General features: G+C 40.8%; 6 protein-coding genes and 1 long non-coding RNA gene across 7 annotated transcripts; 3 read left to right on the forward strand and 4 right to left on the reverse strand.

Annotated features, from left to right (window-relative positions):
- Positions 1-1,923: 1,923 nt before the first annotated feature.
- Positions 1,924-6,084, reverse strand: LOC103970394 (2-oxoglutarate-dependent dioxygenase 11-like). Its single transcript, XM_009384159.3, has 4 exons — positions 5,755-6,084; positions 2,885-3,135; positions 2,468-2,792; positions 1,924-2,266 (listed from the first exon to the last, which is right to left on the reverse strand). Exons 1-4 carry the CDS (start codon positions 6,004-6,006, stop codon positions 2,027-2,029), a joined length of 1,068 nt encoding a protein of 355 aa, XP_009382434.2. The 5' UTR covers positions 6,007-6,084; the 3' UTR covers positions 1,924-2,026.
- Positions 6,085-6,778: 694 nt separating this feature from the next.
- LOC135652266 (uncharacterized) lies at positions 6,779-9,408 on the reverse strand. Its single transcript, XR_010502105.1, has 3 exons — positions 9,247-9,408; positions 8,259-8,323; positions 6,779-7,126 (listed from the first exon to the last, which is right to left on the reverse strand). It is a non-coding gene; the product is annotated as an uncharacterized LOC135652266 (long non-coding RNA).
- Positions 9,409-10,368: 960 nt separating this feature from the next.
- LOC103970395 (probable aquaporin TIP2-1) lies at positions 10,369-11,511 on the forward strand. Its single transcript, XM_009384160.3, has 3 exons — positions 10,369-10,532; positions 10,606-10,856; positions 10,945-11,511. The coding sequence occupies exons 1-3, from the start codon at positions 10,406-10,408 to the stop codon at positions 11,314-11,316; spliced, it is 750 nt and encodes a 249-aa protein (XP_009382435.2). The 5' UTR covers positions 10,369-10,405; the 3' UTR covers positions 11,317-11,511.
- Positions 11,512-12,701: 1,190 nt separating this feature from the next.
- Positions 12,702-14,373, forward strand: LOC135652927 (VAN3-binding protein-like). The gene is made up of 6 exons (XM_065174269.1): positions 12,702-13,007; positions 13,130-13,505; positions 13,589-13,732; positions 13,818-13,867; positions 13,945-14,002; positions 14,073-14,373. The coding sequence occupies exons 1-6, from the start codon at positions 12,738-12,740 to the stop codon at positions 14,303-14,305; spliced, it is 1,131 nt and encodes a 376-aa protein (XP_065030341.1). The 5' UTR covers positions 12,702-12,737; the 3' UTR covers positions 14,306-14,373.
- A 425-nt stretch (positions 14,374-14,798) lies between these two features.
- LOC103970396 (cell number regulator 6-like) lies at positions 14,799-18,597 on the forward strand. Its single transcript, XM_009384161.3, has 4 exons — positions 14,799-15,058; positions 15,195-15,309; positions 16,643-16,908; positions 18,241-18,597. The coding sequence occupies exons 1-4, from the start codon at positions 14,948-14,950 to the stop codon at positions 18,436-18,438; spliced, it is 690 nt and encodes a 229-aa protein (XP_009382436.1). The 5' UTR covers positions 14,799-14,947; the 3' UTR covers positions 18,439-18,597.
- Positions 18,598-19,400: 803 nt separating this feature from the next.
- Positions 19,401-20,273, reverse strand: LOC135652118 (PLAT domain-containing protein 1-like). The gene is made up of 2 exons (XM_065172835.1): positions 20,131-20,273; positions 19,401-20,046 (listed from the first exon to the last, which is right to left on the reverse strand). The coding sequence occupies exons 1-2, from the start codon at positions 20,257-20,259 to the stop codon at positions 19,549-19,551; spliced, it is 627 nt and encodes a 208-aa protein (XP_065028907.1). The 5' UTR covers positions 20,260-20,273; the 3' UTR covers positions 19,401-19,548.
- Positions 20,274-20,773: 500 nt separating this feature from the next.
- LOC135652117 (autophagy-related protein 3-like) lies at positions 20,774-26,603 on the reverse strand. The gene is made up of 10 exons (XM_065172834.1): positions 26,226-26,603; positions 26,079-26,149; positions 25,764-25,892; positions 25,514-25,680; positions 24,369-24,454; positions 23,075-23,126; positions 22,398-22,463; positions 21,525-21,652; positions 21,208-21,310; positions 20,774-21,093 (listed from the first exon to the last, which is right to left on the reverse strand). The coding sequence occupies exons 1-9, from the start codon at positions 26,384-26,386 to the stop codon at positions 21,214-21,216; spliced, it is 957 nt and encodes a 318-aa protein (XP_065028906.1). The 5' UTR covers positions 26,387-26,603; the 3' UTR covers positions 20,774-21,093; positions 21,208-21,213.
- Positions 26,604-27,390: the final 787 nt, after the last annotated feature.

The raw sequence follows: 27,390 nt of genomic DNA on the forward strand, positions 1-27,390 counted from the left end.
CAGTTCTTATCGTTTGATTTTAATTCAACAGTTAAAATTTGTCCGATATTTATTTATTTATTTCTTATCATTTGAGAGGATGAGCATGATAAGATTATTCCTTTACATATTGAAGATTATGATTGAAATCATAAAAATAGTTTCTTTTAAAGATGAAGGTCACTTATGCAAGTGATCCTTAGCAACTATGAAAGAAAATGATCATACAATACTACTTATATAGTGTATCAACTAGCCGAAAGAAGAACCTTTCCCATCATATTCATCATTTTACTAATTCTCTTTATATTTTATGATGGATAATTATGAGGATCATACGTATAAGAGAATATATAGTATTTTAGTTCTATCGAAGAAATAATTAGAAAATAAAAACAACAAATATAAAATTAATAAATCCCCTGATGTCGATGGCCTTAAAAATAGATAGATGGAAGTGATGGTGCAATAGTATAAGTTTTTTTTTTTAAGTTGTATTGTAAAATTATAGACCCTTAGTTTTGAACTCGAGGACATAAAAAAGTTCATAGATGATTTTGAAGTGGTTCCGATGTGATTTCGAGGTAGAGGGTTGATCTCTCGGAGCACTACCTGGATTAAGATTAATGTCAAGAGAATTTTTTGACCTGGTCACTCTAACGTTCAAGTCAGTGGTCGAGGACTTCATGAGTATGAGCTTTTTTTTTTTTGGGAAGAGAGATTGCTAGGAGTTAGGTTTTGTACTTAGTCCACCAAGAGGATAGCTTGTAATTGCCTCAATATCTTCTTTTACGTTTTGTCCACATGAGCGACGAGAGGGAGACAAGCTTAAACAGTCTCCCTTAGATTGTTATCGATGGGGACCGACAAGCAAATGGTGATATGGGCCTTTCTTATCATACCAACCTCCATGTAATGATTAGATGTCACGATTAGGTATCGAATAATGATTGATCGTCAATATATATTTTATTAAAATATAATATATTTTTAATATAAAATATTTACTTCATATTTTATTTCATGTTTGCTGATAAGATTAACATGTCATGATTCATGATTACGAGAAACCATCACCTCACACAAGGGAAGCTTTTGAGAGAGGATCTATGGAAAATCCATGTTTGTCATGGATCCTTCTATTATATTGGATGAAAAAATCTCTCTCTTCTCTTGCCTTCACATGCAGTGCTAGATGACAAAGATCATCTCTTATGGTACTGCGGGTTTGGTCATTCATCAAAATGGATCAATTTCATCTCTGTCAACAAGAAATTCAACAAGTGTCAAAGTCATCAATAATTATTTCTGCTAGTGTTTTTCAAGTTGAGCTTTGTTTAAGATCAGACCAAGTTTTGATGGAAGATGATGTTACTAAAGAAATTAAGAGAACAACCTAATATGAAACCAAGGCTTTGACGATCGTAGTAAACTGTCATGTCTTTAGCAAAAACTATACTTAGAACAAGTTCCTCCTTGGTTTTTATTATTTTAGGAGGGTATCGACTTCGACTGTTGACGAAGCTCATAAGATCTTAACCATGTAAGTTACTGGGCTCATCAATGTGGGAATCACAATGATGCAAATAATAAATCAATGGTTGATAGATGAACGGCCTTTTTATTTTGGTATGTTCACGTTAGTGTGAAGATGATCATCTTATTGTTATTATTATTATTGCTTTGTAGACTCAAATTACACTCAGTTTAAGTGCCACAAGCCAACTTATGCTTATACTTCATTATTAGCTTCCTCTTTTTTTGGGAGGAAAAAAGTAAATAATTTATGACTCTACTTATTTAAAATAATAAAAAAGTCATTACATCAAATAATGTACATTCAGATTTATTACTTATGCAACAATACATTAACCAATCCGAATAACTCAACAAACACTAAGCCAACTCACTTTAAGCATACAAAGATTCATATACACAATACTATATGTTTATTTGATGCTTCGATAAAGTAGATAGCGTTATCCGGAAACACACTTATTATCAAGTTCAAGCAACACACTATAAACTTTCTTAACATTATAGGATTTTATAGCATGAGGCTTTCCACGAGCCTCCTCCCTTCCGGTTTTGTGGAGAAGTAAGTTTTCATGAACTCTCCGTAGCTCATCGACACATACTTCGGCTTGCATCCCTTCACGATCTCTGCAAGAGGACCAATCACCGAATCTTCTCTTGGCCCATGGAGGGCAGCGACCGTGGCGCGATCTTCCTTGAGGTTTATTATCGCCCGATGCTCGAGGCTTTTGTACACACCGTTGCTCAATATCTATTTCAAAAAGTCTTTTGTTTTTGTTAGAAAATATTTATATATAAGAAGATATTGAAAAAAAAATCAAAATATTAATTTTACATTAGTAAATATTGAGAGAATCTCGTAATCTATAAACATAATTTATTTTTGAATTGAATTAGTATCGCACATGATTAATATATGTTGATTCTGACTAGTTTGAGTGGAGTTAATGACCTCGATGATATCACCGATGTAAGCGGTGAGAGCGCCGGGGAGTGGCTTCACCGGGAACCAATTCCCCCCCTTCCTGATTTGGAGTCCTTCAACGTCGTTCACATGTAGGAGTAACGTCAAGCCGGTGCCGTCCGTGTGTGACGAGAGGCCCAACACCTCGTCAGCTCTTGGACATGGGGGATAATAGTTGATCTTCACTCCCTGCGGTTGGTCCTGAAATATAGTAGAGAACTCCTCCGGTGCGACCCCCAGATTCTTCGCCATCACCTCCAGCAAAGTTCCTGCCACGCTCTTCAGCTCCATGGAGTAGCAAGAGAGAGAGTCTCTGACGGCATGAAGCAGCAGCAAAGGACGTCATATACGTACGTACGTAGCTGAACCGCTGAGTAGATGACAGCACAAGTAGTCGAGATAAACCTGAAAGTGAGAGGTTGAGCGGGCCAGAGATCGATGTTCCTCGACTGCAGTGGTCGAGTTATGAGGGTCAGCATGTCCGCCCAGTCCAGCTTTTGGTCGTCAGACACGACGAAGGCTTGGCCGTAACCTTCCAAGCTGTTCGGCAACTGCGCAAATGCCTTCTTCTCTTCCAAGGGAAGCTTAAAGAATTCTACTATATCAGCCTTCATCTTCTCCGTCGCTTGATCGGGAACTCCGTGATTTATCAACTGTTAGTCAGCATTAACGATTTGTTATGTTGCAGTTATGGATCACACGGTTTCGATCCGTAGATCGACTGACCTGGAAGATGTTAGAGCTAGCCCCAGGATATTTACCAAAGGATAATTTTGGCAACACAACAAAGACAATAAAGCGGAAAGAATAAAAGCGACAAGAACAAACAAAACACCAGAACACCAGATATACGTGGTTCGGTCAATTGACTTTGACCTACATCCACGGAAGAAAGAGGAGCAAATTACTACTATAAAAGAGGGACACTTACAAATGCCTTAGGAAATGTTCCTAGGCCATAAAACACATTCAGCTTCCTAAACAAGAAGACTTCAAACCATAAGCAGGTTTTCTTGTGATGCCTGCTGTACTTCTTGTGGTGTCTGTGGTACTTCTCGTGGTGTGTGTGGTACATCTGACTTCAAAGCCCAGACCCTTATTTATAGTTCCAAGACGAGACAACAAGTCTGATTTTCCCGATGTGGGACTATGGGACTTGCCAAACTAACAAATCTCCACCTTGGCATGTCCCAACAAAACTTGCTCCACCTTCTTCATAAAAGCCCCAACGGGCAATCACCAACAATGAACACCAACCAAGTCCAAGCACTGCTTGAACTTGTAAACCGGAAGAGGCTTCGTAAGCATATCAACTGGATTGTCCTTCGTATAAATTTTCTGAACAAGGACCTTTCCCTCAGCAATCAACCACTTAGCGGAATTATCAAAAGAAACTGCATCTGAATAGGTAGTAGGCTCACCAACTTCACTTGTTTCTTCTGCAACAGACAAAGCATATGCAACCAAATTTGCATACCTTTGTGGTGGTCGAATATCTCTCATATGACCCAAACGCATATGCCATAATTTGGTGATGTCAGAATCAGACAATGATGATGACGAGATTGCAACTGAACCTGTGACAGTAGTTCCCTGCAGAATATACAAGCTACCAGACCTACAAGCTTTCATAACAATAAGAGCACTTCTAGAAACTTTCATAACTCCACCTTCAGCTGTGTATTTACACCCAAGGGCCTCTAGGGTGCCTAAAGAGATGAGATTCTTTTTCAAATCAGGAACATGTCTAACATTAGTGAGCGTCCTCACAATACCATCATGCATTTTAATTCGGATTGTTCCTCTACCAACAACATCACATGCAGCATTATTGCCCATCAAAACAATTCCACCATTACAAGATTCATATGTGGAAAACAAATCCCTATTGGGACACATGTGATAAGAACAACCTGAATCTAAAATCCATTCATTTTTAGACCTTGTCCTGTCATCAGTAGCAAAGAAAATATTTCCAAAATTCTCATCAGATGCTACACTAGCTTCAGCGGATTCAGTAGTTTTTTCAACAAATTTTTCCTTTTGCTTTAATTTATTTTTCAATTTAAAGCAATCAGATTTAATGTGCCCCATTTTATGACAATATCTGCATTTCAAATTTCTATGTCTGGATTTAGATCTAGATTTAGATCTACTACTGTCAAATTCTCTTTTATCCATTCTCCCCCTAACAACCAGACCCTCAGCCTGATTCTCTCTACTTTCCCCAGTGATATTCTTGTCTATCTGCTCCTTAGATTTCAGTGCAGATTTAATTTCTTGATACGAAACTGTTTCTTTTCCATAAATCAAAGTATCACGGAAATGCTTAAAAGATTGGGGAAGAGAACACAAGAGTAACAAAGCCTTATCCTCATCATCAATTTTTGCATCTATATTCTCCAAATTCATAACCAAAGAATCAAACTTATCAAGATGCGAGAGTATAGATGTACCTTCAACCATCCGAAGCATATACAGTCTCTGCTTCAAGTAGAGACGATTCTCCACTGTCCTCTTCATGTACAAGGCTTTAAGTTTGTCCCACATGCTCTTAGCCGTAGTCTCCGTAGCTACCTCCCGTAAAACATCATCAGAGAGATTTAGAATGATGCTGGATCGGGCCTTCTTATCCATACCCGCAAGATCTTCCTTTGACGTACCATCTGGAATGTTCTCAGCACCCTGAAGTGCCAAATCAACTCCGTCTTGAACCAGAATGGCCTCCATCTTGAGTTGCCACATGCCGAAGTTGACATTTCTGTCGAATTTCTCGACAACAATCTTTGTTATTGTCATTGTTGCCAAAAGATCCCAGAACCAGGCTCTGATACCAGTTTGTTAGAACTAGCCCCAGGATATTTACCAAAGGATAATTTTGGCAACACAACAAAGACAATAAAGCGGAAAGAATAAAAGCGACAAGAACAAACAAAACACCAGAACACCAGATATACGTGGTTCGGTCAATTGACTTTGACCTACATCCACGGAAGAAAGAGGAGCAAATTACTACTATAAAAGAGGGACACTTACAAATGCCTTAGGAAATGTTCCTAGGCCATAAAACACCTTCAGCTTCCTAAACAAGAAGACTTCAAACCATAAGCAGGTTTTCTTGTGATGCCTGCTGTACTTCTTGTGGTGTCTGTGGTACTTCTCGTGGTGTGTGTGGTACATCTGACTTCAAAGCCCAGGCCCTTATTTATAGTTCCAAAACGAGACAACAAGTCTGATTTTCCCGATGTGGGACTATGTGACTTGCCAAACTAACAGAAGAAGCCCCAGTCTACACAGGCGTGGTGGAGCTTAGCAGACTCTTCCCGAGAGAAACGGTGATGGAGGAGCCTGGAGAAATCGATGACCGGAAGCTCGCTGTCGCCGTCGCTAGCGACTGGATCAGCCTTGGCTTCCGGCCTGACGTATCGAGGAGGGACGTCAGCCGGGTTTGCGATGGAAGCTGCAAGAGCTTGGACGTTCGGTACGTCAATGGACGTTCCCAGACACTGAAAGCTCGGTTTGGCCATCTCGCGAAGCAAGCAAGCGCGCACACACACCGCTTACGAAGACCGACACCTCTCAGCTCGGTTGGTTTGGTCAGGTAGCAGCTTCGACAACATTTATAGAGAGAGAAGCTTCGCTTGGTTGTCTTGCTTCTCAGCCACTAATCTGCCCACCATTGCTGTCTACCAAAAAGCTTATCTCTTTGTAGTGGATTCAGTCTTCTCAACAGTCATCGTCCTACCACTGAAGACAACTCGAGTAGTTCCACTGCGACCTTTTTGTAACAGCTAACTTAGTAAAAAAATTTCTTTTAAAAGTATCAGCTAACTTATTAAAAATTTGATGATTCATTCATTGTAAGATCATGAATTCGAGTTTTATTTGATGATTGATAGTAAAAATTTTTGTTTTAAAAGTATCATCTAATTTAGTAAAATTATCAGCTAACTTATCTTTATAAAAAAAATAAAAGAATATCATCTGTCACCCCTGAAACCTCATTGGAAAAGAGAGATATTAGGTTAAATAAAATTCTTATCACTAAATAAATTACTCTCCCATTTCTATCAATTCAAGTGCCTGACTTCTTATCGGCGATGCTTGCTACAGAAAATGCAGCTAGTTATTGATAAGCATTCCGTGTTATGAAAGAAATATATTTTATCTCACCATATGAATGGACACCAATGCGATCCAAGACCCTGAGCTGTCAAGTCGTGCATCAAACTTTTGATGCACGATGATCTAATAATAGTATGCAAACAAGCTTTTCTTACGGATAGTACATCAATCACACACCACATGAATCATCATCGTACAAGATTCCAACTAAGTTCATCTTCCCTAGACACACTATGGCGTACGATGATCTAATCATATTAGCTATTTTAACAGTAAAATGTAGCAGCTGGGACTAATAATAATTAAACATTCAGCTGTTCGATTGCAACCGGAAGAATTACGACATATAAGAAGAACAAAAAAAAAAAACACACCGCCCATGGGCTGTCTCACCCAGAATTCGCAGCTGGCAATGATAAGGACTGATCCAGTCAGCAAGAGCTCCTCTTTCTGAGATCAAGAAGGATTTCTCCTTCACATAGCTCTGCAGTTTCTTCGAGTCATAGTCCAGTCGTTATTGATCTACACAAGCAGCAAAACATGACAGTTTCAGCAACAGATTGTAGTTATCACGACACAAATGCGTCGACGTGGAAGAACAGAGCACTTATTTGTCTGATAACATTGATTGATTTAAGAGGTACAACCATAAATAGTAGACCATGAAATGTTCATGGTCGACGGTTAAAGCATCGAGAGAAGTCCACTTCACAAAGTAATCAGTTAAAAGCGTTTTTCCATAAGTTTGTAACAATGGGCACCAGAATGACATCCACCGCATAGAAGTAATTGCTATGCAAGCAACACTACCAATATAATTAAGCATTGCAAATGAACCACTTAGAACAAACCGCCATAGTAAAGCAGACATTGCCACGGGAAAAACAAAGAAAACAGTCTGCTTAATTTAAACATTAAAATTTTTGTATAAAATCACCATACCTGCATAAACAATAATACGGACTTGTAATATAGGTTACAGTTAACAACAAACATAATAAGCTCATACATGCATTCCAGCATATCGAATTCAAATGGATACATACAAAATGACACTTTGAAAACACTGAACAAGCAGACAAAACAGCAGTGCTATCTTCTGATCATTCTCAACTGATGCGTTCAAAAAATGAATGTTCCATCCACAATCCTTAACCCTAATCAACAGAGTACCCATAAACCTTGTCAAGGTGGTAACATGATGTAACATACTATGCTACCTACATTTTTGAGTCATAAACACACACAAATAAGAGAAGCACTTTGTTTGCACTTTGATTATAACATATCTCAGTCATTCAACTATGCAGCACAAACTCTACAATCACACATGGGTATCCATGCACATATTCCGCTATAGTCATCATCAAGATGGTCCTCTGATAGAACAAAAAGAAAACCGCATGACTGGACTAAAAATTTTTTACACTGAGATGGCAAAAAAGACCAATGAGTTTGGATACATTTCTTGACCCCGAAGCAACTTTATAATTACCATAACTCTGCAAAAGCATTCATATTCTTTGTTCATAGTAAAAAATCAGTCTTAGTGAAAAAAAGCTAAAAAAAAGAAAGTATCACCTATATTCTCAATTTCAAAAGAATAACAATCTCACCATGTCCCAAAATCCTTGACGTCCTGTCACGGACTTACCTGATTTTACCTAAGTCATGCGGCAAAGGTCAGTCTCTCCGAAACTTTCCATGGTCCCTTAGGACCTACAAAAGAGAAAACGGGTTAGAAAAAACGCCTCACTCGGGATCCACAAGCAAACATCTCCGAAAACACTTCATAACCAATGCAAATTACAAACAGACTTTACAAGCTCAGAACGATTGCACAACAAATGGGTCAAAATGGTCCACTACAGACCGATTATCTCTTACAAGTGTCCACATGACACAACCTTTATTTACAAGCCTACAACAACCACTAAACCTAACTAAAATGCGGTTATTAAGCCTTCGACCGTCCCTCTACATACTGTGCAAGAACAAACCAAAAGACACGGACATATATAAGCATTACATCAAACATTCTGTTTAGAAGTTTATCCATGACAGTCCATCAAATGTATTAAGCCAACTTTTCTTCTCTGAGCACATATAATTCGAGTGAACAGTTGATATATAAAACATCTACGCTACGTGAATTCAAGTGACAGTAAACACGTAGAATACAACATGTGAAACAGTTATCGTCACATCCAACACAAATCAACGACCACAAACACCTCAACCGATTTCGTATAAGCATTATCACAAGCACAAGAGTTACAATCCGTTCGGTGTCCGATGTGAAGCGGGCATTCGATGAGGCATGCACTGAAATTACAAGAGATCTCATGGTATTTGGACGAGTCTGCCAACAGTCAAGCATATGCTTCATAGAATTTGTTCCTAACATAAAGAAAGAAGAAGCCCCTACCAACCGAGGTTGATTGATGATGTTCCTGTAAACCGATCACAGTAACAAACTGGATGGCACGCTCGTGTAACTTCGACGTGACACACAACAACAATGACATGTTATCAGAAAGAGAAGTAACACCGACAACAAAAGATGAAGCATATTGTACGAACTAAGAACACGAATGGAAGAACAGGGCATCGATAGAAGAACAAGATCGAGCGAAAGAGACCGGAAGACTGGCGGGGCGTCACGGCGGAGGACAGCTTCTGACCGGCCCTGGAGAACTGGGAGCGGGGCGAGCGTGCGAGCGAGCGAGACAGAGGACCGACCATCAAAGGCATGGGGGACGGCGAGCCCCCGAGTGGAGCCGCGACGGTCATCAGAGGCCCAATTGCGCATATGGGTCACACAGCTTGGGCCGGGCGTCGACTTATATTGATAAAAAAAGGGTTGAAATTATATATATATATACATATACATATACATATACATATATATATATATACATATACATATATATATATATATACATATACATATATATATATATACATATACATATATATACATATACATATATAATTGGACCTCAACCAATGGAGAGGTTTTGCCGGTTTGGTGGACTAAGCAATGCAATACAAAAATAGGACACAAACTATTATAATTGCATATCCCTTTTGTGATGGAGAATATAAAAGTAATATGAGATTTCCAATGAGATGATTAATTAGTTTGATATAATGCCAAATAATTCTTAGAGCTGAGTTACGAATCTACACCTAATCACTCCGATGATCAACAGAAAGCGCACCACCAACCACCAACCACTCCCAAATATTATGTAAAATGTCTGACATATCCTCCAAAACTTTTATATATATTCATTTTGCACTTAAACGTGCAAAACTATTTCTAGAACATTTTTGGCAGCGGAAGTTACCAATATTACCAATATTAATATGCATTAAGCTAATTCAATAGTAAATCTCTTGATAATTAATATAAATATTATGAAATTTGAATTCTGCCTTCACATTAAATTAATTATAAATAAGGAACAAAATGTCATCACATTCTTTTGGTGAATCTCATTTCACCGTTCTACATCAAACTTGTCTGAGGAAATTGGACTGTTGCTGTCCTCACCTCCATTATGCCCAATAAATATAAAGCAGGGCGGTTGGTCGGTTACTAATCATAATTAGAGCGGCTATTAACAACATTAAGCCTCTCCTTATTAGCTGTCACCGTCCATATTATTCTAACGCCCCTGCAACTACGCCAAGTCATTGGGTTTGATGATCGGCCGCGCCGGGGATCAGTTCATGCGCATATAAAGTCCCATGCATCCATCGCTTCCGTGTGCTCGAGTCCAGCGGTGACACAACATGGTGAAGCTCACATTGGGAAGCCTCGGCGACTCTTTCAGCGCGGGGTCTCTCAAGGCCTATCTTGCTGAGTTCATCGCCACCCTCCTCTTCGTGTTCGCTGGCGTTGGCTCCGCCATTGCATATGGTAGGTATCTCATACGTGTTCTTGTAGAACATGGAGTTCCAAGAGCGGAGCAACGTAACGCTTTTGCATGCAGGTAAGTTGACGTCTGGTGCAGCGCTGGATCCGGCGGGCCTGGTTGCGGTGGCCCTCGCGCATGGCTTGGCCCTCTTCGTCGGCGTCTCCATGGCGGCCAACATCTCCGGTGGCCACCTTAACCCGGCTGTCACTTTCGGGCTCGCCGTGGGCGGGCACATCACCCTCCTCACCGGCGTCTTCTACTGGATCGCCCAGCTCCTCGGCTCCACCGTCGCCTGCCTCCTCCTCAAGTTCGTCACCGGCGGCATGGTAAGCGACACCGCATACTCTACCACCCCATGTGTCCGTCGATCACCTGTCGAGGTCTCCATTCACTGAGGTCGCCTTCTGTCCGCAGGCTGTCCCGACGCACGGCGTGGCGGCCGGCATGAGTGAGCTGGAAGGCGTGGTGATGGAGGTGGTCATCACCTTCGCGCTTGTGTACACGGTGTACGCCACGGCGGCGGACCCGAAGAAGGGGCCGTTGGGGACGGTGGCGCCCATCGCGATCGGGTTCATCGTCGGGGCCAACATTCTGGCAGCCGGGCCCTTCAGCGGCGGCTCCATGAACCCGGCACGGTCCTTCGGCCCCGCGGTGGCCAGCGGAGACTTCTCCGGCAATTGGGTCTACTGGGTGGGGCCGCTGCTCGGCGGCGGACTGGCCGGGCTCATCTACGGCGACATCTTTATCGGCTCCTACGAGGCGGTCGCGGCGCAGGACTATCCGTAAGCTGTAAAGCTGTCGTCGAGTCGGGTTGGCGTCATCCTCCTGCGTCTTGTTTCTGTGTCTTACTTTATCTGCTTGTAATAATAATATGTACATATAAAAGTACATAACCGGTCTTCGTGAAGGTGTATTCGCTATCCTTAGTTTCAATGTTGTATGTTGTGGGTTGTGGAGTCAAAATTGGACAAATTGGTCAAACATATGTTTCCTTAATTCTAATCACTTTCTTCAATGTTTAGTTTTTCCATACGAGAAAGAGAGAGAGAGAGAGAGAGAGAGAGAGAGAGAGAGAGAGAGGTTATAATGGTTTCCCAAGAGTGATACGAAAGAAGTCACCAGGAGACGAGCTCTTCCTCACAGGCAAAGGCAAAGGCAAGGGGGAAAGATGATGATCGAGATGCCGAGCTTATCCTCTAGAAGCACTTTTGTCACAGGTCGAGTCGTCAGTCAATTCCTCAAACACAATACTGTACGTGTGATCCGCCATAGAAAACTCCAATGGGCGCGTTAAACTCATTGAGGTCGGTTCTCAGCGCTGCATGCAAGGCAAGTCGTGTCAATGAGGAAGAGCAAGTCACGCCTCCTCCCCACGCGCATCCGTTTGCACTCAAAAAGCAGAAAGCAAGATGATGTATGCTGTCATTCGACGTGGGTTGGCCACAACCCAATCATTGTTGTTCAAACGTGCTCGAGAGTGAGCGGAAGGGAGACCAATTAAAGATAGAAAATTCTTGCAGTGTGTTGCCTTCATTGCAGTAACATGATTCACCTATTAGAAGATATCGGCGTCTCCTCTTGTTCTTTGCATATGAAGAAGGCAAACCTTGCACTTCCGATCTCATGGAGATTGTGATACAGTACAGAGCAAGTTCTTGATGAAGAAGAGAGGCACCGACGGCAGATCTTCGTTAACCTGCCAACCGTTCACCGAAAGTCTCGTTGCATTGCATCACCAAACGCTTGAAGAACACAAACGGACGTAAAAGCTCGGAAATGCCGTCGCTGCTGATTCCTTCGTGTATCTTCGCCAACGGCTGAACTCAGACCAGAACAAAGGTGTGGGGAATCGCGGGGCAGCGCACGAGCCGCGCCGGGTAACCAGGAACACTTGTCGCCGAGGTCTCTGTCTCTCTCTCGTCGCAGTCCCGTGAACTCTAGTTCATCATTAACCCAGAGTACAAAGATGGGCACAGGGACTGCATCGCAACAGTAACAAGAAAGCAGGAAACAGTCGCAGCAAAAGGAGTGCAGGAGGCTGTCCACTGTCCACCTCTGGTCCCCCTTCTTGTGCTCCGTGCGGACTTCCTTCTTATATATATGCACGCGCGTCTGTCCGAAGTGACGTCCGAGGAAAGAAGAGCACTGATAGAGCAGTTGAAGAGATGGAGAAGGGATACTTGTGGGGGAGAAAGAAGAAAGACGAGATGTATATCTCGCAAGATTTAGTAGCAGAAGTGGAGGAGGAGACGTTGGAGGGTGGCTTGAAGATGCCAGCGATACCTCCGCCGCAGACGCCGCACGAGCCAATGGAGTTCTTGTCGAGGTCGTGGAGCGTGTCGGCGTCCGAGATATCGAAAGCTCTTCTGGCTGGGAATAAGAAGAGTAACTTCGTGGTGGATCAGTTGCCGGAAATGATGATACCGGAGAATCTGGTGATTGCCGCTGCCGGATCTCCTCAGAGCACTAGCAAGCGAGTAAGCTAATCTTCTGTAGCTATATGTTCGATGAATTCACCAGCTTAAGCATCCAATCCTAAGGCTAGTCGTTTGCTTCACTGTCACCTCACCAGTGGTGATTTGTTGTCAACGTTCTGCAGCCACGCAGAGGCATAAACTCCATACTTACCCACCATGCAACGATCGGGAAATGGTTTCACCACATGGAAACCAATCGAACCAAAGCGAAGAGCAAGGAGAAAGCTCGTGCCGAGAAAGCCCGAGTCCATGCCGCCGTATCCGTGGCTGGAGTGGCTGCAGCAGTTGCTGCCATTACTGCGGCCTCGACTTCGGAGAACCGGCCCTCGAAAATGAGTGCCGCCATGGCCTCTGCCACCGAGATCTTGGCGTCGCACTGTGTAGAGATTGCAGACCAAGCTGGAGCTGGTCATCAGCATCTGGCTTCTGCAATCCGGTCAGCGGTAGATGTCAAAACAGCCGGTGATCTGATGACGCTCACTGCTGCAGCAGCAACAGGTTCGAAGCTTAAATCCTACTCAAGAAGCTGCTGAGATTAACAAGACTCTCTGTTAATTGCTCTGCTTAATTCACCTTAACAGCACTACGTGCAGCGGCAGCATTGAAGTCGAGATCGCAAAGAGAAGCAAGGAACAATGCTGCTGTCATCCCTTACGAGAAGGGTCACCGTGGCAACCCAGATATCTGGCGCAAAGAAGGCGAGCTGCTCAAACGCACCGAACAAGGTATCAAGCTGGGAATCTTCTGAATCCAAGATCAAATTTACACAATAGTGCAACAATGAGAGACAAGATTCATTTCACTTTGCAGGAACTTTACACTGGAAGAGAGTGTCAGTCTACATCAACAAGAAGTCGCAGGTAAAGGGTCCGAAGCATGGCTATTGCTTGTTCTCAAAGATCTCATCTGTGCTAATGTAAGCGGGAACAATTCCCAGGTCATGGTAGAGCTCAAGAGCAAGCACATAGGAGGTGCACTTTCAAAGAAGAAAAAGAGTAAGTGTTCTGCACCTCAAATTCCAATCATCTGCTCCGGCATTATCTGACAAGAACTCTGATAACCCAGGTGTTGTTTATGGACTGTATGATGGGATTCCAGCATGGTCTGGGCGTGCAAGAGAATGTGCTGAACAAAGATGCTACTTTGGCCTGAGAACAGCACAAGGTCTGATAGAGTTCGAGTGTGAGAATAGTGTCAGCAAGCAGAAATGGGTGGATGGAGTGCACAACCTGCTGAGAGAAGTATCGGGTGAAGCTGAGCAAATAGAGGACTCCATGGAACTGCTAAACCTCAGCTGATGTGCCTTGAAAAAGATGAACAGCTTTGTCACCAAAGTGATGTTTGTATGCATATAAAGTGAAAGAAATTGGTTATTTTTACTCTATAAAATACTTCACTTCGACGGCACTACGAAGATGAGACGTGCGGAGCATATCTTAACCGTTCATTCCTTCCGCATTGGGATGACAACATAGATTGAAGACGATCCTCTTAATGAAACACAAGTATGTCGCACTGCTCCCAAAACGTTTCTTGAACCAGTGTTGCAGATAGCAAAATGTTGTTCCGGAAAACGTTTTCTTCGAACAACGGACGCTGCAGAATTCAATCGCGGTCGGCAACTTCGTAAACCACAAAGCAAAACGTTTTCAACATCACCGTCGCGCGCTTTCCGTTGGAATGCCACGTCGGAAACGTTTTCTATTTTTTCCAAGGGACGCTTCCTCCTCCACGAGGCTTTCCCCCCCTGCTTTCGAGGCTACACTTGGGAAGAAGACGTCGCCTCTCTCTCTCTCTCTCGTCTTATGGTTTCTTCCGATCTTCTAGATCTGGAATCCGTCTATCCAAATTGACTGCAGAAATCCGTCGGGTTTTGGATCGCTTCTTCTTGTTCCTAGGTCTTCTTTGCGATCGTCCTTTGATCCCTTTGATCTGCAACGATGGCGGAGGAAACGGTGACGTCGAGATACGTGAAACTGAACAAGATCCATGATGCGCCGATGGAGGAGATCCGTCCCGGAGAGCTCAACCAGCCCATTCGCGTCCCTCAGGTTTGCCCCAGTTCATGAGATTTCGGTTTTGGTTCTTTCATGACATCCGATGTTGTTCAAGGAACCCAATCTGGGTTACGAGATGTTGACGACATTCAGTCTTCTAAGATTCGTGTTGCTGGATTTGTTGTCTTAGTTGGAGATTCAGAAATGTATTGAATGTGGGCAACCTCTGCCAGAGAGCTACCAGCCACCGGCGGATGAACACTGGACAACCGGGATTTGTGGATGTGCCGAGGATGCCGAGAGTTGTGAGCTTGGTTTCTTCCTTTATGTCAACATTTCAAAATGCAATCTTTTGGTTCGGCTTCGAGAAATGTGATATGATTAATAAGATAAACATGTAGGTTTTAGCCTGAAGTAGTCGATAATTTTGCATGAGGGTTTATTTTTCTCAAGAACACCAGTAAGACTAGCATGCATGTCTTGTATAGTTAGTTTACTAGTGTTTGGAGTTTGGCCGAATGCCCTGTTGGAAGGATTGCCATTTCATGGAAGGATTGGCATGGGGCACACTAATACCTTTCTGGTATGACACGCTTTCATCCTATGCCGACGATTGCCAATAAAGCGGGACAATCCTTGCATTGATAGTAGGAAAATTCGTAGATGTTCTTCAGCTAATGTAATCAAATATGTTGCCATGTCAGTAGAATGGTGCGAGTCATGCCTCAGCAGAGGCAATATGTATTACAGGTAGCTACAATCCATATATACTGACTAAGTAACTAAAGAATGGTAACCTAATTCCTGGAGCCTGAGACCCATGTGGATCATTCCTGTATTATCTAAATCCTCATATTTGTTTGGAAGAAGAAATGAGATTGAAAAAGATCGAAGATCTATTTGGTTGGTATTGGGTCTCGTATAACTGTGCATGAATTGTTGGCTTGCAAACATAAACCTGAAGCCTTCTTTTCCATCGGAAAATCAAAAACACAAGTTAGATCATCTTTGATCCCGCATTTATAGGAAACTTTGGTTTTGTTGTCATTTGGTTGATGAAGGTCATGGTCATGCAATATGCTGCCAAACATTGTGTAGATTACATATCATAATTTGAAATGAGGGGTTAATTTTGACATTAAGACATCTGATTAACAATCTTATACTTTGCTTGACTATTACCAAATTGTTGCTTGGATCACAAATGAGTGAAATGACTATTGGATATCAGTCATTTGTTGTTGCTTTATATATCAGCCTATATTGAATTTGGGTGAAACACAAAAGCAGAGCTTTATAAACATACCATTAACTTTTTGTTTCAACTATATCTCTGTTCTTTGAATTTGCATTACCTTCGATTTTTTTCCTTTCGAAGTCTGCTAACATTATCTAGCTAATTGATAGATGAACATCTCTGATCGCTTTGAGCTATGCACTTGAATTTAGATTTCAATCCTTATTGATAGATTATCATCACATTGTCAAATCTTTTTTTTTTTGAAGTTATTAACGAAGGTTAGGGTATTTTAATAGTTAAAAGAAGGATTAAATAATGGTCTGTACCGCATACACTCATATGACTTGGACCTGTATGGTACCATATCAAACTACAATTCTGGTACTTTTTGATGGTAGGTTGGACCGGGCTGTTCTGTCCTTGTGTCTTGTTTGGGCACAATGTAGAGAGACTTAAAGAAGATATACCATGGACTACTCCTTGTGCATGTCATGCTGTTTTTGTCGAAGGTGGAATTGCATTGGCAGTTGCTACAGCAGCATTCCATGGTGTTGACCCAAGAACCTCATTCTTGATTGGAGAATGTTTAATGTTCTCTTGGTGGATGTGTGGTATTTACACTGGTATTTTTCGTCAATCACTGCAGAAGAAGTACCATCTCAAGGTGAACACTTTTGTTTCTTTTTTCTGGATTTTTTTTCCATGTATTTTCTGTTGTTAAATTCTCATAACAAAAGAATTTTTACATTTTTTAACTGAGACCACTGAGAGTACAATAGAACATTTCTGCCGCTGCTTATTTTGCCTCGGTGAAGCAATTTGCATATACCACCATCACAATCTTTTTGCTTAATATCTTTATACATCTGTTCCAATTATCCTTTCTCTCGACATGGGATTTGTTTTTGTGAATGTTAGATGCCATTCAAGATCTACATCATGCAAGTTTGGTTGTCATGTCACATGATTTATGCCACATGGTTCTTTTTTAACCAACCTTTCATGACTAATAATTCTTCTTAAATGGTCTTTTGTTGTCTCATCGTGCAACTTATGTCCAACTTTCACTTCCTAGTGGCTTGGCAATGTTTTTCATTTATAAGTATTAGCTTGTTACGTTAATGCCGTCTGCTAGTTCATGGAATTTTTCCTTTCCAGTGCACTGATTTGATTTCCAACATGCTATAAATGATTTATTATGTATATATACTTCTGACACATAATTATTTCATTATTGGCCCTAGATATATGTGTGATGATAATTCTAAATCTTTGCCTGCAACATCAACAATCATACATGCTCACTTTTCAAGTGTACTTGATAGTTATGCAATCACAAGTCCAAGAGATGATTCGTTTTTTGCAAATTCAGATGTAGTATATATCTGAATCACTTTTATTCAGCTGAATATGAATAAGGGTGCTTAATCAATTATAATTTATGCAGATTGGTCAAAGATGTTTCTTATCTGCATTTTTCATTCCCCAGATATTCTTTGTTCAACATTAGTGTAAGCCTAAAGATTAATTTTATTATGCGAGTTATGTTGGGAAGCTTGATTCTTTTCTGTAGGTCCGATGATCCTTTACGTAAGAAGACATATGAAGTTGTATAATTGCTGTAACTGTTGCAAGTCACCACATGTAGAAATGAGACCTCACCAAATTTCATTAAGAAAACACCTCATTTTAATAGCGATATTTGTATCTGTCATTTGATTATTTCTAAAAACTTAAAGATAATTTTAACATGATCTATGCAGGAAGGGAAGTAATGGTTTAAGATGGCTACAGAATTGTGCTAGTCTGATGGCATTTTCTTGCTTGTATCTTACCACATTCGCTGCATTCTCAGATATATGATGGCTGGATTATTTGATCTACTTTTGATTAACTAAAGTCTCATCTTCTGATCTTTTTTATGATGGATGGGCTAGAAAACAATCTCCTGCATTTGTTTGTGTTGTTGATCATCGATCTTGTTATTCGATTGCAGAACTCTCCATGTGACCCTTGCATGGTGCATTGCTGCATGCACTGGTGTGCCATCTGCCAGGAGCATCGCGAAATGAGAGGTCATCTCTCTGATAATGTCGAAACGCAGCCGAGCGTCATCAATCCACCTCCTACGCAGGAAATGGCTGCTAATGAGGGTCATGATTCGGGAGTCTCTGCGAACCAGCGCTCTGTTTAGTGGTGCAAGCTCTACGGTATACTTAGGTTCCATCATACAAATGATTAGCATTCCTGGAGAGAATAGAAAATGCTGAGATTGCAGCATCACCGTGAACCCATCTCTCATTTTTGTTCTTGTTTTCGAATGGTTTAGACTTTTAACTTTTCTGGATGTATCCGTTTAAGAAACTTGTTTCTGCTACTTCTTGTGATGTTCTAATGCCAGTGGCTGGTCGGCAGAATGCCTTATTTCATGACCCTGCTTGTTATATGCATAGCAATTTGCTATCTTTCTTCTTTGTTCTTTTGCAAAGGAAAAGGAGACTATATATATATATATATATATATGAAAACCATCACAATGTATAAAAAGGCTATTATGCCGTCTGAAATGAAATATTAAACTCACTTTCAAAATTAGTATGACACTACTAAAATTGAATATTGTCTGCATTAAAACGCATTATCAATAGATGATAGCACATAATAAGTGGCTAGTCATTATCATCTAATCCGAGTTGTTCTTTTTATCTAATCGGTTAGTCGTTAGCACGGACCAAGGTAAAAAATATTCGGTACACCAGGACGTGCTCGGTACGTCCTGATGTATCACCCGGTATATCGGTACCATATCGTATCAAGCTCGAAACGTTTTCGAAATGTCGGTACGATACAGTATAGCGAACTTCGACACGAACTTGATAACTGCACAACGTAGCATCAAACTTGATAGAATCATGGTCGAACTTCATGTGTGCTCGTTATATTTTGGTCCTCCACGGCCAAACATATGGCATGCGGGGATGTCTTCTCCCTCGACGCGGAATGCAAAGCCAAAATTAGGGTCTTCCCTTCCTACCACTTGAAACACAGATTGATGCATTGGGACATTACACCATTGCTGAGATCAACCATCCAGAAAAATGGAATAAAATAAGAAGGAAAATAAATGAAGCACTCGCGAAATCAGAGGAAAGCATATCAAAGAACACATCATCGATCGTTCTTCTTCGTTATTCCAGGATCACACGATAACTGCGGTCAAGATGTTCGTTGCAGAAACGAGCCACACACAGACAACTCAAGGAAGCCAAAACGGAAACAGGCAACGAGATCTCGAGATCGGGCTTTAGGAGGAGGAGGAGGAGGAGGAAGAAGAGTCGGTTTGGGAGCCGACGACGAGGCGGCGGTGATCCGAGATGGGGGCGGCCTCGGGCTGGGCGCAGCCGTCGACGGTGGCGTAGAGGCGGTAGGGCGGGGCGTCGGTGGCGAGCCACTGGCGGACGTAGAAGAGGGTCTGGGAGCAGAGGGTGTGGGGCCCAGTGGCGGTGACCTCCACGTACTCGCAATACCAGCCGTGGTGGGCGCCGGCGCCGTCGGAGGTGAGGTTGAGGCGGCAGAGCGGCGTGGCCAGGCCACAGGGCCCGCGGCCGCTGAAGGCGTCGAGGGCGCCTCGTTCGTAGTAGTCGTGGTCGGGGCCCATGAGGCCGCCCCACGCCACCAGGTCCGCCACCGCCACCTCCCGCCCCGCCGCGTCCCCCAGCGTCAGCCCGATGGTGGCGTCCGTCCCCCCCTTGAACACCGACCCCGTCCGCACGTACACCGTGTACACGCACTCATCCTCCTCCTGTGCCACTCCATCAGATCACATCATTCACACACGCACGCAGACACAACACGATCTCAGATCTCAGGTCAAGAGGAAGCTTACCTCGGAGGCGACGAACGGGACGATGGCGAGGATGAGGCCGAGGAGAAGCACGCAGTGTCCGATCAAGCATCGTCGACCCATCTTTCTATCGCTTGCAACGCACCATTGTGGCGTCAGGGTTAAGTACATATATAGACGTCAGTCGGTCAGCTATAGGTTCGGTGCGGATGGCAACAAGACACGAAAGCATTGACCACCAGGTGTTCGATCAAATACATCTGTAGCGAGGGTGTCATGATCCCACTAAGCTTCGAATCGAACCCGAACCGGTCCAAAATTAAAATCAAATCACAACAACGATTCGACGAACCGGTCGAGAATTAAAATCAAATCACATGAGCGATTCTGAATCGAACCAAAATGCCGATTTAATTCCGATATGACTTCAATATAAATAAATAATTAATTAATTAACTTTTTTTAAAAAAAATTAAAAATTATAATTAAAATAAACAAAAAAGATTCGGAATCAAAATTAATTGAAATCATCAGTTTCAAATTTGAAGGAATCGAGATCACCAATTCGATAAACTAATCTGAAACTAGGATGAGGGCCATCACTTGATTCATCAAAATCATGCCCACTTTCCAACTACTAATAAATAAATAGAATAGCACAGCTAGAATTGTTGAGACACTCCAATAAAAGCTTGTCGAGCATATGCACACTGCTTGTAGTCAGAACCAAATTTTTAGTGTTGACAACCTGCACAAGTACGTCACATACTGATATAGAAGACTTAAACATGTTCAGTTTCAACAAAGGGAAATCGAAATCATGACTGCAGAAGATGTCATATTATCCAGACACAAATGTGCATCTTAGAATGTACAGTTGACTAGTAGAAGGCTGGCATACAAACTGCAACGTCCAATTGCTTCGAGCTTCTAAATACAAGCCATATGCTGCTTTCTTGATATAAGAGGTCCCGACAATGCACGTTCTGTTGGTTCTTCTCATCCCTGAAGGCAACCATCCAATTTGTTTGAGAGTATCACATGATATTATATGCATTGTGCCCTACAGACGCAATTTATCTATATGCCCGAATATTGACTTGATAACAAGGTTCATACCTCTTATCAATTGCTGGAACTGCCAAGATCGAAGTCCATTGTATAGTCATACTCGATAGTAGGAACCACCGAGGCGATGAACTTCAAGAACAAGAACAGGTATCTGCAAAAGAATGGAGATGGTCATGGTAGCCGTATAATGTCACATTTCGACATTATAAATGGAATTGCAGTACTAAATTGGAGTTTGAGGAAATAGAACCAAAAGGCTGACAAGCACGGCTTATCAACTTTCGGAAACATCACATGACAAGGTCCTCGATGCATGAAGATTCTATATTTCAGTTACTGACTGTATCTATCGCAAAGAACATTACTTATCGACTTCTGGTTCAACTCCACGTGATATTAGAACATCAATGATCTTTTTCATCACAGCACCATGACGACATGGATGTACAGATGCATGCTTCCCGGGCAAGTGAGGATGATCTTCACTTGTCACCTGTCAATTTCCAAAAGATGCAATTAATAACCAAATGAAAGTCAAGCAAGAAGTTGAAGTACCAAGAAAAATGATGACAAAATTATGTCGGAAAACTCTAGGTCTTACAGAGAAATAAATACCTTGAGAAAAAAATCTGACAACTAATTCATGAGAATGTTATGTCGCCATTTGCTTCTATGTCATGTGAAAGTCATTAGGACATGATCGCTAATGCAGAACTTCCTTATTCAAGCAAATAAGGAGTCCAGACATGATCTATGTACAATGAAATCGTTACATAGTACTAGAACCAAACATATATTTTTAAATGATCTACCATTTATTAAAAACCATCACAGTAATGAGATACCCACTACTAAAACATGCAACACATACAATAACTACACTGGAAAATATCATATGGTACACCCGTGAAAATCAGATAAACTTGATGCTACCAATATTGATTGGGCATTATCATATTGGACACAGTTGATACCATGAAAAAAATATAGAAACTTTGGGCTGTAGGATCTTCATCATCCATCTTTACAGAAGGAACATACAATTTTTTTGGAGCCACTGATGAATTGTTTGGGGAATAAACACAAATACTTTTTCATCCACAAACACAACCTCAATAACGTCAGTTTATCACGCTAAAGGATAAACTGATCTCTGAGATATTCATGACAAATAATTAAAAACAAGTGTGACAGACAGCCAATCAGCCGTGAAATAAATTTTAGAACAGTGATATCACCGTTTTCCGTGCATGATCCTGGCTAACATCTTCAAACACCAGTTCTGGCTGCAGAGGCATCCTTGACTGCAACAGAATAACAAAACATAAGGTCAAAGGCCTAGTAAAAAAGGCTCCAGATTATCATTAATATCTTAATATTTTTAACATATATCGACCAAGAAACAAATAAATCTGAAGGCCACAGAGAGTACAAGATTTGTTGAGAATAGCATGTGCGGTTACAATCACCACAACGGCAGCACAACTTATTAAATTAATGAAACTTTCCTAGAATGTATCACATCATACTAGTAGCATCTACACAGAATAGTTGTCTGTGCCTATTTCTGAAAGTTAACTACATCATGTGACACAGCTTTAGATCTGTCCACCAGAAAAGTTCCAAAATAAAGTATTCTCAATCTTAACAAGAGAATTCAAAATACTTGAGTTCCCCAGTCAGGAATCAGCAAAAAATTTCAAACTACAGAAAGTACATTTTGAAATTGGCAAATTGTTGTTTTCATGAATCACATTGTTTGACAGTAGACTGCTAAATGCTTGTGTATATATTATTAAATCCATAAAGATGACAATGTACTATGAAAGTAGAAGCTAAAATAAATTAAGCCATACAATTACTTTAAATAACTAATCTAAACTTTCATGAAGAAGCATCATTATAGTGGAACTACCTCATCATATCCAGTAAGCCATACACGAGGAGTTTGATAATACTTGTCATACCTGCAAAAACAAACATGTCATCCACAATAATCAAAATCCACTAACGGTAACTTTATCACAAGAATGATGAATGATATTCAAATTAAAAAAATAAATTACAAACAACAAAAGAATATATATATATATATATATATATATATATATATATATATAATATAATATGAAATTGCAGTATTAGTTATATAAGATCATAATTATGGTCTAATCAACTTCAAATGTAACAACAACCCTTACTTTGTTAGTACCATGTTTTATAATGCATAGACAAAATCCAACTTATGAACTTCTTGATCCTGACCCTTGGACTAAAAAGGAAAAAGGTAAACAAGGTTGGCTTATTCTGTATATTAAAATTACAACAAGATTGTATAATAGATTTTAAAAGGACGAGTGTAATGTAATTAATCATACACTTGTATTCTTCTCAAGCAAATTAAGGGTGTAAATTATAATTAAAGTAACTTACACTTACATAAACAAGAACAAACAATGCAACCAGGGATTGAGAACAAGATATACCACTAAAAATAGGGTGGGGTGTTTAAATTTGGAACGTATCTATCCAATACCATTCCCATGTATGGGCATGAGCATCTGACTATGCCTATGATAAATGTGGCATAGCATGACCTGCACCATGCTATGCCAAGATGAGATAAAAATGCTCTCTCCCTAGTTCACCATCTAACAAGGCAATTTTTGTCTTTCACCAAATTAAACAAACCCAAAAGAGCTTATAAAGTCTGATAAGTCAAAATAAGATCCTTTTTTGTCATGCAGTGTCATCATATCAATTTTACCTTCTCTTTTGACTTTACCCTACCAGATATTTTCCTGTCTCTTGCCTTTTAGCCTGTTCACATTGTTGAATAAGAGTATAAGACTTTGAGTGCAAGGAAATTTGATTTTGACTCTTCCTCTAAAGAATCAAAGAGTGAGGTCTACTTTATCTCTATTCAAAACCAGCAAGTCACTAAGTTAAATGTGCGGCATAAACAGATTGCAGGTAAGACATAAAATCACATTCTTAAGAAAAGAGCCCAGACTGCCAAATTATGTAGACCATGTGCAACCAAATGCCATGTTTATGTAGTATTCTTAATTTCATATATACAAGTAAGTTAGCTTACCTTCAAAAAGATTTTTGCATAAATGCTTGCAAGACATACAACACCAAAGATAGCAAACATATGTCAGTTATTTGAGTCAAAAGGACAATCTTTCTTCCACTAAAGTACTTACGTAATGCTAACATCATATGTTCGGGTCCGAAGAATGTTGTCATCCTCAGGTTCATTGGCAACAAAATATGTTGACTTAAGGGTGGCCTGCAGTTAATCAAAACTATCAAAGACTGAAAATTACATTTGTAGAAAACCATAGATATGGAGCAAAGGAGAGGAATAAAACAATAACAACGACAAAGCATTTAACTGATATAAAGAATGCTATGCAACAGTTAGCTTAGAAGTTCCAGCAACAAACAGTTAATACAGAAGACTTTGAAGAAGCTTAAGGCCAGGACCAAGGTATAAAGTGACCAAAATAGCAGGATATTTTGACCTACAAACTACATACTCCATGGGGGTAGGATTCCAAATATTATTAATGAGGGATCATCTTCATAAAATTATGCTATATATTGTGCAATGTTAGAGGGCAGGCCTTGGTACAACAGTAAGGAACACCCTTTAAATATTTGAAGATAAGATTGTATACATTGGTCCTCCCTAGACTCTGCATTGGTGGGAGCCTCATGTATTGGGTACACCCTTTTTTTTATTGTGCAATATTGATACAATATAAAAAATAATTGTCTAGTATTGTGGGAGTGGATGAGATGGATGGATATAAGTTATCAACAAAACATTAGATTAAAGCGAGGAACAATAACACAAAGAAAGAAAAAAAAATATAAACCAGGTTGACCGAACATCTGCATTCCAATTGAAGATTCCTACAAATTTTCATACATTCAGTGTCTGTTTCCTTATAATACCAATCATTAAACAGGATCTGCTGATTACTAGTGCAGGTGTCCAGTAACATGAATAGTAATCCTTTTGAATTCCTTGTTTGCTTTGCTTTATTTCTTTCCTCTCCAATGAATTCAATCACACTGAATTTAGCACATACTATGTCACCCTCTCTCTCTCTCTCTCTCTCTCTCTCTCTCTCTCTATATATATATATATATATATATATATATATATATATATATATATGTAACTGAAAATCTGATAACAAAATGAACCTACGTATTGGAGGTGCATGCTCATGATGAAAAATATAACATCATAATTATGTGAATAATTAGACCATCTTACAAGAAAAGTGGTGTTTCAGAAAACAAGTACAATTTATAAGAAATGAACATGAGCACTTGCCGTATCTGTTTCAATGAGGTTTTCAGGATCTTCATAATCCTCCATATCAGGTATGTCTTCCTCCTCCTCACCACCAAAATAAGCAGGGATAGACCTGATAGCCGCACCTTTGCTTATCTCCAGAGACTCCATGGAAGGCAATCCTTCCACCTCAGAACTCTTGGTCTCTAAGAACTCAAATTTTCAAGTTCCGGGATGGAAATTACAAACTAAGGACCATGCCCAATTCCAATAAATGAATCTCTCTCACCTTTTGGCATTCCGTGAGTGGCCAACCAGCCATCACTGTCATCATCATCATCATCGTTACCAAGAAGAAATTCCCCTCCTGCAGCATCGTATTCCTCTTCCATCGAACTAGCCCTCCTTAGACAAGGCACTAGGGGCGAACCAAAGTAAACAAAGCTAATTATTGATCGATCGAACATAAAGTGCTAGAATTCCATCTTTCTAGTTGAATAACACGAAATATGGTCACTGATCTTGAAAAAAGGGCAAAAGGAAGGATCTTTAATTTGACTAATCAGAAAACTTCAACAAGATGGCCAACAAAGGGCCGCCATACCATTCCTCGTTATCAGATATTGCTTGTCATCGGGCAAGTATGATTTCCTCTTGCTCGTCTCGCCTGCCTCCCTAACAAAACCAAGCCTAGTTGTAAGAAACCGAATCGAAAAGGAGAGATATGGAGACGAGGGAGAAGAGGGCCAACCAAGACCAGGTGGGGCATTTGGCAACGAGGTTGTCGCCGGCGAGGACGAACTCGGAGACGCTGAGGACGCCCTTCTCCTTGAAGGCGGAGACGGTGCGGGGCCCCGTGATCCGCTCCACCGTCCCCTTGAAAGCCTCGTGCAGCCTCTGCGTCAGCACCATCCTCTCTCTCTACCTTCCTTTCCCCCCTCGTTCCCTTCTCGCGGCGAGCAGAGGACGGAGGAAACGGAGAGGAGACACCAAAAGCAACAGCGACGAGATCAGAGACCGATCCAATTAGGTTTCCAAGGATCGATTTCGATGGATCCCGTGTATCGTGTGCTTCTGTCTTGGACGAGAGAGACAGAGAGAGAGAGGTAGGGATGTACGATCAAGTTTGACGTGGAAGAGAAGTTATACCACCAAATTATACGACTTTGATTGGACTCCAATCTAACGGTCCGCAGATTTCGCCCGACCCATTTGTTTTACCCGTTTACTGACCACCCATAACAAGTCTATTAGCTCCGAACCCGAATGTATAAAATCTTATTAGATTTTACAGCTCATATTTTCAATCAATTATATCTTAATAAGATTCAATGTAAATTCTCTTTCTTACCCTAATATGGTCACAAAGGGAGAGTCAGAATCTTTCAAGAATTTTATCGACTACTTAAAATACCTCGTGGATTCTACAGAATCACCGAAACCATTATCACTTTCCATTCAAAAAATTTAATAGACAATTTCTTGTGGATTCTTTAGAATCATCGAAATAATTATCACTTTCGCAATCACAAGACTCCAATCTTTTCCCTTTGGTGAAAAAGCAAATAACGAGAAAAAAAACTTGATTAACGAAATCTGAAACTATCCCATTAGTAATACAATAAAGTATTTTCGAAAGAAGCTTGTTCTATCGAGTTATTTTTTCTGATGACTATCGTACAGGATTTACACTAACATCTAAGATTAGTGTTTAGTTGAGCTTAGATGCTTTGCAATCACTAATGTCAAACATAGTCAATTTACTGCTTACAAAGGGGTCATTGGATAGATACGCATGTTGTATCTATAGATACGCATCACCATAGAATGTATGTATCTCATGTTTTGAGTCATGTACGATGTTAACAAGTCCATCACTAGTATCAATGCTTGTTCTCATCATTATTTGAGGATAA

This window comes from Musa acuminata, chromosome BXJ3-11 (genome assembly GCF_036884655.1).
Source record: "Musa acuminata AAA Group cultivar baxijiao chromosome BXJ3-11, Cavendish_Baxijiao_AAA, whole genome shotgun sequence".
Taxonomy (NCBI): domain Eukaryota; kingdom Viridiplantae; phylum Streptophyta; class Magnoliopsida; order Zingiberales; family Musaceae; genus Musa; species Musa acuminata.